The 13,283-nt window shown below is 45.6% G+C and overlaps 1 protein-coding gene across 1 annotated transcript in view; it reads left to right on the forward strand.

Moving 5' to 3' along the window:
- Positions 1–11,877, forward strand: part of LOC132389388 (NACHT, LRR and PYD domains-containing protein 3-like) — a gene marked incomplete at its 3' end in the record, with an annotated part of 33,291 nt that extends 21,414 nt beyond the window's left edge. Inside the window, exons 4-8 of the mRNA XM_059961916.1 lie at positions 707–798; positions 2,380–2,546; positions 5,176–5,347; positions 5,446–5,511; positions 10,390–11,877. Coding sequence (XP_059817899.1) covers positions 789–798; positions 2,380–2,546; positions 5,176–5,347; positions 5,446–5,511; positions 10,390–11,877 — 1,903 coding nt within the window. The remainder of the gene's footprint in view (positions 1–706; positions 799–2,379; positions 2,547–5,175; positions 5,348–5,445; positions 5,512–10,389) is intronic.
- Positions 11,878–13,283: the final 1,406 nt, after the last annotated feature.

A 13,283-nucleotide genomic window follows, 5' to 3' on the forward strand; every position in this document is an offset into this window, starting at 1 on the left:
CATATATTGCTAGGGTCTTGCTTGCATAATCTTTAGCATTACTTTTCTAGCACGTGAATACTTGACATTTCCATTCTTGGGTTTTGGGATAAAAACGGATCTTAATCCAACCTAAAAGTCATTGTTGTTTATATTTTCCCAGATCTGCTGGAAAATTGCATGCAACACTTTTACAGCATCACCTTTTAGAAATTTCAACAATTTTACTGAAATCCTGTCACATCCTGCAGCCTTATTATTGGCAATGTTTTCTATCACCCATTCGACTTCGCTTTCCAGAATGTCTGGCTCTAGATCGATGAGGGAGTCATTGCTAATGTCTTCGCTGTTGGATCTTTTTGCAATTCTTCTGTGTGTTCCTGCCAACTCCCTTTGATGCCCTTTGCTTCTGTAAGGTCCTTCCCTTCTTTGTCTTTTCCTATGCTCATTTTACATGAAATGTTCCTATGATATCTCAATTCTTCTGCAACAGATCTCTTCTTTTTTCCAATTCTGTTGGCTTCTTCATCTTCAATGCATCGCTCCTTTAAGTAAGTTTCCTTATATTTCCTTGCTATCTTCTTGAAATTTGTGTTCAGTTGAAGGTCTTTGTACCAATCTCCTTTTACTGTCTGGAATGTAGGAGAGTGAGCAGTGACCTTACAAAAATGTTTTAAATTTGAAGGACAGAGGAACTGAATCTTACGTTTTTATTTGTGTAATTCAGGTCATTGCCAGCAGGTGAGGCTTTCTTCCACCCGGACGTCAGACAAGCAAACGACAATCAACCAAAGTCAGTCAGAGTTAGAATGGACACAGGTATGTTCACTGGGCTCTTTCTCATTAAATCTGTCATCATGGTACACGTGTAGTCAAATCATCAATAATTCAGAGGGATAAACTTGGCCGACAAAGGGGCAGAGAGAAAGTACCATCAAACGGAGTCATTGTTCCAACTGGTAAGGAGTCCATGAGCATTGGAACAATTCACCAGGTCCAGCGCAGGGACCTAACGAGGGGAATGATCGAATCGCTCCGCTCACCACACAGATCTTCACCTGAGTGAAAGGAGAAGGAGACCCTAAATAGGGTGGCTGTGGCTAACACTCAGACAGGAATACAACAGCGGGCAATGTAACAGTCGAGGGAACAGATAGAATTTCCGTCAGCATTTGGTAAGGCCTGATGTGGGAAATGCCTCCGACAGCCAGTGAGAGAAACAGAAGTTGTTTTCTGTTTGGAAGGGCAATGTAGAATTCTCCCCAGATTAACGGGTTGTTGCACAATGGAGGTGAGGTGAGTTCCCGGTGTTTGTTTTCTGTGGCCGAGTTGAAGGACGTTATATTGAGGGAGGACGGGCTGGGTGCAGGAGACAGTGAACAAGAGAAATTGTACACAGGGAATCTGGGGCGGGGGGGGGGGGGGGTGGCTACTGAAGCAATGAAATGTCTTTGGCGAATAGGATTAAAGTAAAACAAAATAAGAAGTGGAGAGGGCATCGTACAAAATGCTGGAGGAACTCAGCAGGTCAGGAAGCACCTACAGAGAAAAAAATAACCTTCAGCGTTTCGGGCTGAGAATCTGTAAATTGATTTCAAAGTCGTCTTAGGTACATAAAATGGAGTCAGCACGAGAGGAGCGTTGTTCTGGCTGAAGGTCTGTGACCAGTAGTGTTCGCAAGGATCACTGTTTCGCCATGTGTCGTGTGTGTGAATCAAATAGGTTAATCATATGATATACTGGGTGGACTTATTCGTTGATTTACAGAGTTGGAGGAGATGAATAAATTTGGGACTATTGTCAATGTGTTCAGAATCCAATTAGAAATAGGAACAGAGAGTCACCAAGTACAGATAATTCAGGCAAATGTGAGAAGTTGCATTTTGAGAGGTCAAATTCGCGAGCAATGTTGGGATAATAAGATGGATGCACTGTCGGGTCTTGTGATGGATGTGCCCAGCTCCCTGAAGGTGGCAACACAATTAGTAGTGTGCTAACGATGAGTTGAGGTATTTGTTAAAGTTAGACTGTAACTGGATACGCGTTGGTTAAGAGACTATTTCAGTATTGTGCACAAATCGAGAATGATGTGGAGGTCTGTAGAGGGTGTAGACGAGTTTCACCACAAAAACCTGAGGTAACAGGTCTGTTTAGATGGTAAAGTTTAAAGGGGATTTACGATGCAGGTTTTCCACAGAGAGTGATCGGTGTCTGGAATGAGCTGCCGAGGGAGGGACTGGAAACAGATACTCAGCAGCTTCTGAGAGGCGTTTGAACTCATGAGTCGGCCAGGAACGGGGGACATTGACTGTGTTCCTGAAGATGGGATTAGTTTAAATTGGCATCATGTCTGCATACGCATGGTATATCTACTATTTTATGTTCTATGACCGACTACAGATCTGAACTCCGCCATCTCCGCCTTCCTGTCAAATTGTGACGATCACCAACTGTTCCAGTTGACGAGATTCTACAAGGAGCGACTGGAGCAGGCGATTGAGGAGGGCGTGGAGGGAGTCAGCTTCATGTTAATGGGCGAGGATCACTTCACCGGGCAGGAGTATCACGTAAGTGGAAGGGACATGCACTGAGTGTAGATTCTACTGAATCTATCACAAACCGACAGAACCGGTGTAACGACACATCTGGGCTGCAAAAATCCTGTAATGCTTGTGGTCAACATCAAGAAAAGAGTTTTCATTTGCGAAAAACCCTGAACTTTTATTAACCAACACAATCCTCTCTCCAGTTTTCTGATCACATTCATTTATAGACAGATTAGGATACAGGCAATGATTGACTGGTGAATTTAGTGATGTGACACTTGACGGACATTGCAAGTGGACAGATAACCACTTTACACCACTCAGTCTGACATCACATCATGTTCCCAATGTTCGACCTTAATGGCCACTCACCAATCTGTGGTTTCCTGATGATCTACGGGTTTCCCACAAATCAAATATATAGTGACTTATTTCTCAGCTCATTCTTGGTTTACCTTCAACCCCATCGTCAGTTCAACACTGACCGTCGTCTCTGATTTGAACTGCTGACCCTTTTTTTGATCAATATCCCAACATGCCTCATGGTTCTGTTACTTCTGTTCCTTGTGACTTCCAATTTGAGTTTGTAATTACCATAGCATATACTGTTAACATGGGAAGTGCAACATTAGTGCCACTGAAAATATTCCAAACATCTACAGCTAACATAGAATTACAAGGAAACAGCTTTCCAATGGTCCACGTGCTACTGGAGTGCGTTCACCTATTACCACCTAGAATGAATATTAGTGAAGAGCCAGACACCATACTGAGCATTGCATTCCACATGAGGCAGCTGAGAATTTCAGTCCAAACTTCTTACTCAACATTACCACCGGTCGGCTTTGGTCTGTCACACATACACAATAGTCCTGAGTTTGCTGGCTGCTCCTCACTGCCAGTTCCCAACTGTTGGCTGGCACTGGACCCCTCGTGGAGCCTGGCAGTGAAGGGTGAAGCTGCTGCGGTTCACCAGGGATTACCCTGGCAAAACTCAACAGTGGCCCGGCCATAGTTTCACCTTGTCATAGTCATCAAACACTACAGTACAGCAACAGGCTCTTCTGCCCACCTAGTCCACACCGACGTATTATCTGCTTAGTCCCATTGATCTGAACTCGGACTGGAGACGTCCAAAACTCCCCCATTGAATGAACTTATCCAAACTGATCTTAAATAATCAACTTGAATGTACATCGACTAATTAAGATGGCAGCACGCTCCGCGCTCTTCAGCAACCTCTGAGTGAACAGGTTCCCCTTCACTTTGCCTTTCACCTGTCATCATTACCCTATGATCTCTAATTCCAGTCTCACTCAACCTCAGTAATAAATGCATTTTCGCAATAACTCTCTGTATACCTTTTATAAACTTGTATATCTCTTTCACATCTCTCATGGTCCTCCGACACTCTATGGAATAATGTCCTAGCCTATTCACACTTCCTCTATATCTTAGATCCTCAACTCCTGGTAACAATCTGTATTTAATTCAGCATTCGTTCAATCTTATTGATATCCTTTCAGGAGGTAGATGTACACATTGCTTCAATTTAGCCTCTGAAACATCAACTTCGACATAATATCCCAACGTCTGTATTCAATATTTTGATTTACAAAGCCCCATGTCCAAAAAGCTTTACAACGCCATCTACCTTCGATAATACTTTCAAGAAATTTTGGATCTGTATCACTTTGCAGTATCTCATCACACTTCCTACTCTTGTCATTGGTACCAACGTGGACCAAGACCTGCTCATCCTGCCCTTAAGGAAGTTTCAGAGTCGATACGAGATATCACTGACCTTGGTAACACACCATCCAAAAATCCTGTTCTCGTAAATAGAATCTCCAGTCTATTCTCCTGATCATTTTATTCCCCGTCAGTGAATCTCAGCACTTCTCATCCCTTCCGAGTCACAAAGCCAAACTCAGAGCCAGAGGCATAATCACCGTGGCTTTCCTCTGCGAGGCCATACCCCGAAACAGAAAGCCGTATCCCTGTTACAAAGAGTTTCCTGTAGTGGCTGCCTGTTCCCTTCCCCCTCCTGACAGTCACCCAGTTCCCTGTGTTCCGGGCCTTGTGTACAGCTCCCTCCCTGTATAGCCTGAGTCAATCTCTCAGCCTCCGGAATGATCCTGAGTTCACCCAGCTCCAGCTCCAATTCCTCAGCACAGTCTGTATTAAGCTGCAGCTGGATGAAATTCCTGAAGGTGTAGTTATCGGGGACGCTGAACGTCTCCCTGTCTTGCCGCATCCTGTAGGAAGAGCATCCCACTATCCTGCCTGGCTTTCCCACTGTTCTAACCATGAAAAAGAGAAGGGAAATATTACCCAAGATCAACCCAAGCCTCCGCCTCTCCTCAATGAACCCTCTCTGACACAAAGCATCAATAACCTACTCTATCTCTGGCTCACTCACACTATGACTGCTTTGCTTAAACATTGCCAACTGGATAAGTACCCCGCAATCTGTGGCGTTCAGAAAGTCATCATTGGCCATGCTAACTTCTTTTAATTTCTTTTTCCTGCTACAAACAATTGCTGTCAGTGATTTGCGATGAGCAGAATGTGCTGGGTCTGTCCATGTTCAGGGTAGATTTGAACCCATCCCTCCGTTCCTCAATATATTCCCCATTGTTCATTACAGAGCGTGACTGAGCTCGCGGAGAAGGGAAACCGACCGGGCGCTTCCAAACTCCTCCTGGATCTGGTGATGGAGAAGGGCTCCGGGGCCCGGAAGGTGATGTGGGAATCCTTTGTGAAACTGCACCACTATTTACCGAAGCTGAGCAGAATATTGAATGAAATACGGGAGCGAGGTACGGTGTACAATACACTGTGTGTTACAGATGTAAATGCTGATGAGTTTACAGTATTACACAGAACAGACTTCATGCAGGTAAATCTGTTTGAACAGGTGACGGCCAGTTCGCCTACATGGACACTGAGCGGGATTTCTCTGAAGTGCCCAAACATCTGAAAGGTAAGTGATGGAACGGAAATCTGAAAGTCTGTATTTCACACTGAGAGTCTGAATACGTCTCTGTAGAGGCCTGTTTAGAGACTGTCAGTCTGGGAGACAGGTTTTTGTTGTTATTTCACACTGAGAGTCTGAATACGTCTCTTTAGAGGCCTGTTTAGAGACTGTCAGAGTCTGGGAGACAGGTTTTTGTTGTTATTTCACACTGAGAGCCTGAATACGTCTCTTTGGAGGCCTGTTTAGAGACTGTCAGTCTGGGAGACAGGTTTTTGTTGTTATTTCACACTGAGAGTCTGAATACGTCTCTTTAGAGGCCTGTTTAGAGACTGTCAGAGTCTGGGAGACAGGTTTTTGTTGTTATTTCACTCTGAGAGTCTGAATACGTATCTTTAGAGGCCTGTTTAGAGACTGTCAGAGTCTGGGAGACAGTTTTTGTTATTATTTCACACTGAGAGTCTGAATACATCTCTTTAGAGGCCTGTTTAGAGACTGTCAGAGTCTGGGAGACAGGTTTTTCTTGTTATTTCACACTGAGAGTCTGAATACGTGTCTGTAGAGGCCTGTTTAGAGACTGTCAGAGTCTGGGAGACAGGTTTTGTTGTTATTTCACACTGAGAGTCTGAATACATCTCTTTAGAGGCCTGTTTAGAGACTGTCAGAGTCTGGGAGACAGGTTTTTGTTGTTATTTCACTGAGAGTCTGAATACGTGTCTTTAGAGGCCTGTTTAGAGACTGTCAGAGTCTGGGAGACAGGTTTTGTTGCTGTGGCTGGAGGACACGAAGCAATTTGCATTTGTCACAACACCTTTTCTGTGGGGCCGAGTATCTGGAGATTTGACAAAACTGAAGCCAAACCATTCCAATTAGAACATCCAACTCCAGCAAGGGAAATCTCACACATCTGATCCAAAGTGGAGCCGAGATTTGTTGTTATTCCTCCATACGAACATGACATGGGAGCAGAATTCGGCCATTCAGCCATTCAGTCTGCTCCGCCATTCCATCATGGCTGATCCCCGATTCCACGCAACACCATACACCTGCCTTCTCGCCATATCCTTTGATGCCCTGACCGATCAGGAACTTCTGCCTTCATTACACCCATGGACTCGGCCTCCACTGCAGTCTGAGGCAGAGCCTTACAGACAGACATTATTCTCTGGCTCAAAGAGTCCTCCTTACCTGTTGTAAAGGATCGCCCCTCAATTTTGAGGCCCTGGCCCCTAGTTCTGGATGCACGTACCACAGGAAACATCCTTTCCACATCCACCCTATCTGGTCCTTTCAACATTCTGCAGGTTTAAAAGAGATTCCCTTGCATTCCTTAAAATTCCAGTGAGTACAGGCCCAAAGTTGCCAAAACACACCCCATATGTTAACTCCTTCATTCCCGGAATCATCCTCCTGAATCTCCTCGGGACTCTCTCTAATGACCACACATCTTTTCAGAGGTACTGAAAAGCTGTTGACAACACACCTGCAGTGCAGCCTGACTATACAGTCCTGTAAAGGCTCAGCATTTATATTCGATTCTCTTTTTTGCCACCTTTACCACAGACTCGACCTTTAAACTAATCTTCTGTGAGTTTTGCTCGAGGCTCCGATGTCCCTCTGAAGTCGCTCTGCACCTCTGATTCTTGGAACTTCTTCCTATTTAGATAATAGTCCGCTCCTTTCACCAAAATGCATTATCATACATTTCCAACAATGAATTCCATCTGCCACCTTTTAGCCCATTTTTCCAATATGTCTCAGTCCTGTTGCAATCGCACTACCGACCCCTCCACCTATCTCTGTATCATCCGCAAACTTTGCCACAAATCCATTCATTCCATCATCTAAATCACTGACAAGAAATCTGAAAGTCAGCGGTCCCAATACTAATCCCTGTGGAACACCACCGGTTACCGGCAGCCAACCAGAAAAGGCCCCTTTTATTCCCACTCGCTGTCTGCTGCCTGTCAGCAATTCCGCTCCACATGCCAGTATCTTTCCTGTGACGCCATAGATTTTTATCTGGTTAAGCAGACTCCTGTGCGGCAGCTTATCAAATGCCTTCTGAAAATCCAAGTAAATGGCATCCACTGACTCCTTTGTCCACCCTGCTTCTTACTTCCAGGATGAATTCCAACAGAAACCATGCTAACTTATATTGTCATTAGTCTCCAAGTCCATCGAAACCCCAAACTTAATAAGAGATTCCAACTCTTTCCCAGTCGCTGAGGATTGGCTAACTGGCCTATAATTTCCCTTCTTTTGCCTTCCTCCCTTCTTAAAGAGTAGAGTGACAATAGCAATCTTCCAGTCCTCCGGACCATGCCATAATAAAGTGATTCTTCAAAGATCATGACCAATCCAGTTGTCATCCCTTCAGCAACCTCTCTCAGATCTCTGGGATGCAGTCCATCTGGCCCAGGTGACTTTGCACCTTAAGAGTTTTCAGTATGCCGAGATGTTTTTCCTTTGTAATAGCAATGGCAGTCACTCCTACTGCCTGTCACTCGCAGACCACTGCATGTTGCTAGCGTCTTTCACAGTGAAGATATATGTAGAGTGCACATTCTCCAGTGTTCCAGCATGGATTCTCACCTCTCTTTTAATCTTTATATAACTGAAAAAAAAGTGTTTATTATCCTGCTTTATATTATTGGCTTTTCTGCTCTCATATTTCATCTTTTCCTTACTTATAGCTTCTTTAGTTGACTATTGTTATCTTGTACGCCCTTTCCTCGGCTTTTATGCAATCCTTAACTTCCATTGTCACCCATGGTTGCCTACACGTGTCACTTGAGAACTTCTTCCTCCATGGGCCGTATCCATCCTGCAACTTGAGACCTATTCCCAGAAGCTTCAGCCATCTCCGCTAGTATCCTTCTCCAATCTACCTGGGAAAGCTTCTCTCTCGTGCCTCTGTAATTCGCTTTATTCCATTGCGATACTGATACTGTAAGTTATGCTTCTCCCTCTCAATCTGTATTATGAAGTCACTCATATTATGATCACTATCTCTTAATGGTTCTTTTACATTACGCTCCCTCATCAGATCAGGGCTATTACACAACACCCAATCAAAGATGTCGTCTCAAGCACAAGCTGCTCTGCAACCCTATCTCGTGGGAATTCAATAAATTCCCTCTCTTGCAATCTGATTCCTGACGTTTGTTTGATTTTCTTATTCCCCGTGCACATTGAAGTCCTTCATTACAACTGCGTCATTGGCTTTAACACATGCCTTTTCCAACTCCCTTTGCAATCTCAACCCCACACATTCGCTATTTTCAGGCCAATATAGGATCCCCATAAAGCTTTTTTTTTTAACTCTTACAGTTTCCTACCTCCACCCACAAAGCTTCATCATTCTCTAAGCCTATGTGACTTCTTTCTGCAGATGTGATTCCACCTCGAACCAGCACAGCCACATCACCAACGCCTATGCCTTCCTGCCTGTCCTTTCGATAAGATGTAAATCTTCTAACGTTAAGCTCCCAGCTATGGTCTTCTTTCAGCCACGACTCAGTGATGCCCACAACATCATACCGACCAATCTCTAATTGCACCAAACGTTCGTCCACCTTATTCTGAATGTTGCGTGCATTTAAATATAATGCGTTTAGTCCAGCATCTCCACCCTTTGTCGATGTGGTACAATTTAACAGTTTGCTCCGTCTGTATTTGAACCCAGTCATTGGCTTGTCCTTCCTTACATTCATGTTAAACCCATCAACTACTTGTAAAACTGCTGGTTCATCCAGAGCTTTATTGTCCTAGTTCCAGTCCCCCTGCCATTTTAGGTTAAAACACTCCCAACAACTCCAGTAAATCTGCCCGTAAGAATATTGGTCCTCATCGGATTCACGTGCAACCCGTGCCTTTTGTACAGGTCCTACCTACCCTGGAAGTGGTCCCAATTATCCAGAAATCTGAATTCCTGCCCCCTGCTCCAAATGCTCTGCCACACATTTCTCTGCCACCTCATTCTATTCCTATTGCCACTGTCGGGTGGCACAGGCAGCAATCCTGAGATCACTACTTTTGAGTTCCTGCTCCTCAGCTTTTTTCCTAACCCCCTGTGTTCTGTTTTCCAGACCTCCTCCCTTTTCTCTTCCTATGTCGTTGCTACCAATGTTTGTTATGACTTCTGACTGCTCAGCCTCCCTTCTCAGTATATTGTGAACGCGTCCAGAAACATTTCGGACAATGGCACCTGAGAGGCAAAGTGCCTTCGGTGTCCACAGAATCGCCTGCCTGTCCTCCTGACTTCAGAGTTCCCCATTACCACTGCCATCCTCTTCAGCTTCCTGCTCTTCCACACATCATCGGGGAATTGCCTGGGTTCATGTACCAGCTCCTCGGAGAATAAGAGACTGTAGACCAGTGCGGGGTGTGTTACACCGTGACTGGCTCAGCCTGGAAAAGGAAACAGAAATTATGTTCCTTTTCTGTGGCTCAGTACTGACAGCTTAATCCTAAAGGAGTGTCAAGAACATGGGGTCCATTGTGAGAGAAGTAAAAGTCAGTAGAACAAGTAAATGCCCCCCTCCCCACTGTTACCCTCTGCGGTGTTGCACAGTTCAGCAGAAGCTGAGCAGTGAAAGCAGTGAAACCACCCGCTCCACACAACACTCTCCTCTCCAGAATCACGTGTGCACTTGGTGCTCGCTGGAACACCGGGGAATCTGCAAACTACCAACAGAGGGGAGAGTGGAGACTTTAACAGCGGATCTGAGTCAGATCAGAACTGTTTCTGGGCCGTCGTTCACTTTCAAACATTCTAATCTCTGATCACCCGATTTCACCCAAACAGTGTGTTTAACCAGTATATGTTGTGAGCTCCATGTTCATCAGATCAGGCGTTGACAACCTATTTCTGTCCGTCCTAAGATGTTCGAAGGAAACACATGGAGACTCTGCGGGCACAAACTGAAACACTGAGAGTGAACACGATCCTGATGAGGGAGAAGGTGAAGGTTTTCCAGCTGGTTGATCGATACGCTGAGCTCACGGTCATTTCTACTGTTCGAGACCGGCTAATGGTGGAACATGAGCTGCTGGCAAGAGGCAGAGACCACGAGGAGTGGAGAGAAAAAGATCTCCGTGGTAAGCTGGAAAAAATCCGTACTGATCAGTTATTCAAGAAGAGCTTTGTTCAAAAATTGCAAAGATATTTCTTTGGAAACAAAACAGGGATGTCCGCTGCAGTGGCCGGAGTCCCAGGGATCGGGAAAACAACAATGGTACAAAAGATTGTTTATGACTGGGCCACGGGGAAGATATACCAACAATTCCAGTTTGTCTTCAATTTCAAATTCCGGGATTTAAACACCATTAACTGCAGAATAAACCTGAAGGAACTGATTCTGCATCATTATCCCTACTTTGGGAATATCCTGGGAGAGGTCTGGAAACACACAGAGGGACTGCTGTTCATATTCGACGGATTGGATGAATTCAAGGACAAAATCAACTTTGTTGATGGTCGGAGAGACACAGAATCACAGGACACAGATCCTGAATTCAAGTGCAATGTGTCTGATATTGTGTACAGTTTAATCCAGGGCAAGCTGCTCCCAGGGTGTTCAGTGCTGGTGACCACCCGCCCCACTGCGTTACATTTATTGGAAAAGGCGGATATCTGTGTCTGGGCTGAAATCCTGGGATTTGTTGGTGAGGAACGGAAGGAATATTTCATCAGGTATTTTGAAGATCAGACGGTGGCGGAAGCTGTTTTCAAACACGTGAAGGAGAACGAGATCCTGTACACCATGAGCTACAACCCCTCCTACTGCTGGATCCTCGCTCTTGCACTGGGCCCCTTCTTCACACAAAGAGTCAGGGACCCGCAGCGAGTTCCCAAGACCATCACCCAACTGTACTCCTACTATATTTACAAAGTCCTGAAAAACCACGGCCGTGAGATTGAGAACCCCCGTGATGTGATACTCAATGTTGGTCAGATGGCCTTTAGAGGAGTGTCCGAGAGGAAGATTGTGTTTACAGATGGAGATTTGATCAAGTACAATCTGCAGCCTTCCCAGTTCCTGTCCGGGTTCCTGATGGAGCTTTTGGAGAGAGAGGATTCTGCCCGGAGCGTGGTGTACACATTCCCACACCTCACCATCCAAGAGTTTGTAGCTGCAGTCGCACAATTCCTGAATCCACATCCCGGGAATATCCTGAAATTCCTTACAGAAGTCCACAGCACGACAGATGGGCGATTTGATGTATTTCTCCGTTTTGTTGCTGGTCTCTCCAACCCAATGACAGCTCGGGGCCTGGAGGAGTTTCTGGGTCCATTTCCCAATGAAACAACCTGCCGGGTGATTGACTGGGTGAAGGAGGAGGTTAAACGTCAGAGTGGAAACACATGGAGTAAAGCTGGTCAAAGGAGCCTCCTGAACACATTGCACTACCTGTTTGAGTCTCAGAATCGTGGACTGGCTCAGGCCGCTCTGGGATCTGTGGAAACACTTTCATTCAGTGGAATGACTCTGACCCCGATTGACTGCGCTGTCCTGTCTCATGTCATCGGACTCTGCGACACAGTAAAAAACCTCGACCTGGAGAACTGCCACATTCAGTGTGAAGGAATCCAGCGGCTGGGACCCGGGCTGCACAAGTGCCAGGAGTTGAGGTAACTTGATTTATCTCTCACTCTGAACTGTGAAACTGTTCCATTGTGTTGTTTCAATGTAAAGGAATTCTGGTAAATCTGTAGTAAACCAGATAGTGAAGAGTTGTGACAAATGCCCAGGGGATCGGTCAGTAATTCCCCAAGGACGGGAGGGTTCTGTGGTTCCTTGTGAAGGGATGTTGGAGACTTCATCAGATCAGTGAACAACGGCCATTGGTTTAATGGTAGTAAATCACAGGAATGGCCGTGTTTCTCGCTGCCTGTGACACGTCCATTGACAATGTTCCTTCTCACTGTGACTGACACCCAGACCGACACTGACTGCAGAAGTTGGGTCAGAGATTCACACCCCCTTCCGGGTGAGGGACAAGAGACCGTCAGCAGACTGTCCCAGTGAGAGGGAGAGAAATACCATTGTGAGATTGTCCTCACCTGCCCTTCCCCGTGTGTGACTTTGCTCACCTCCAGATATGCAAAGAGCGAGGCAGCATTTCCTCTGGGACTATGTTCAGACCCAACACACACATACAAAAAATTTCTGCTTCCTCTCGTCTTGTAGGATTATCGTTTACCCTTGGAATCCTCCTGCGGGACCCCTCATCCCAATCTCACACCCATCCCCATTCCTCCTGTGAGATGTCTTTTCCACACACTCACCCCCTTCCTGTGAGATCACTCTTCCCCATCCCCCTTCCTCCTGTGGGATCTCGCTTCCCCATCCTCTTCCTCCTTTGGGATCGCACTTCCCCATCCCCCTTCCTCCTGTGGGATCTCGCTTCCCCATCCCCATTCCCCTTTCGCCTGTGGGAACTCTCCTGTCCATAGAATCATAAAATCATAGAACACTACAGCACAAAAAACAAGCCATTCGGTCCTTCGAGTCTGTACCAAAACCTTATTCCGCTAGTTCCATTGACCTGCTCCCAGTCCATAACCCTCCAGTCCTCTCCCATCCATGTATCTATCCAATTTGTTCTTAAAACTGAAGAGTGAGTCCACATTTTGCACATCAGACGGCAGCTCGTTCCACACTCTCACCACCCTCTGAGTGAAGAAGTTCCTCCTAATGCTCCCCCTAAACCTTTCCCCTTTCACGCTGAAGCCATGTCTTCTCATATTTATCTCTCCTAATCTATGTGGAAAG

Source organism: Hypanus sabinus, unplaced genomic scaffold (assembly GCF_030144855.1).
Source record: "Hypanus sabinus isolate sHypSab1 unplaced genomic scaffold, sHypSab1.hap1 scaffold_553, whole genome shotgun sequence".
NCBI classification, from domain to species: Eukaryota; Metazoa; Chordata; class Chondrichthyes; order Myliobatiformes; family Dasyatidae; genus Hypanus; species Hypanus sabinus.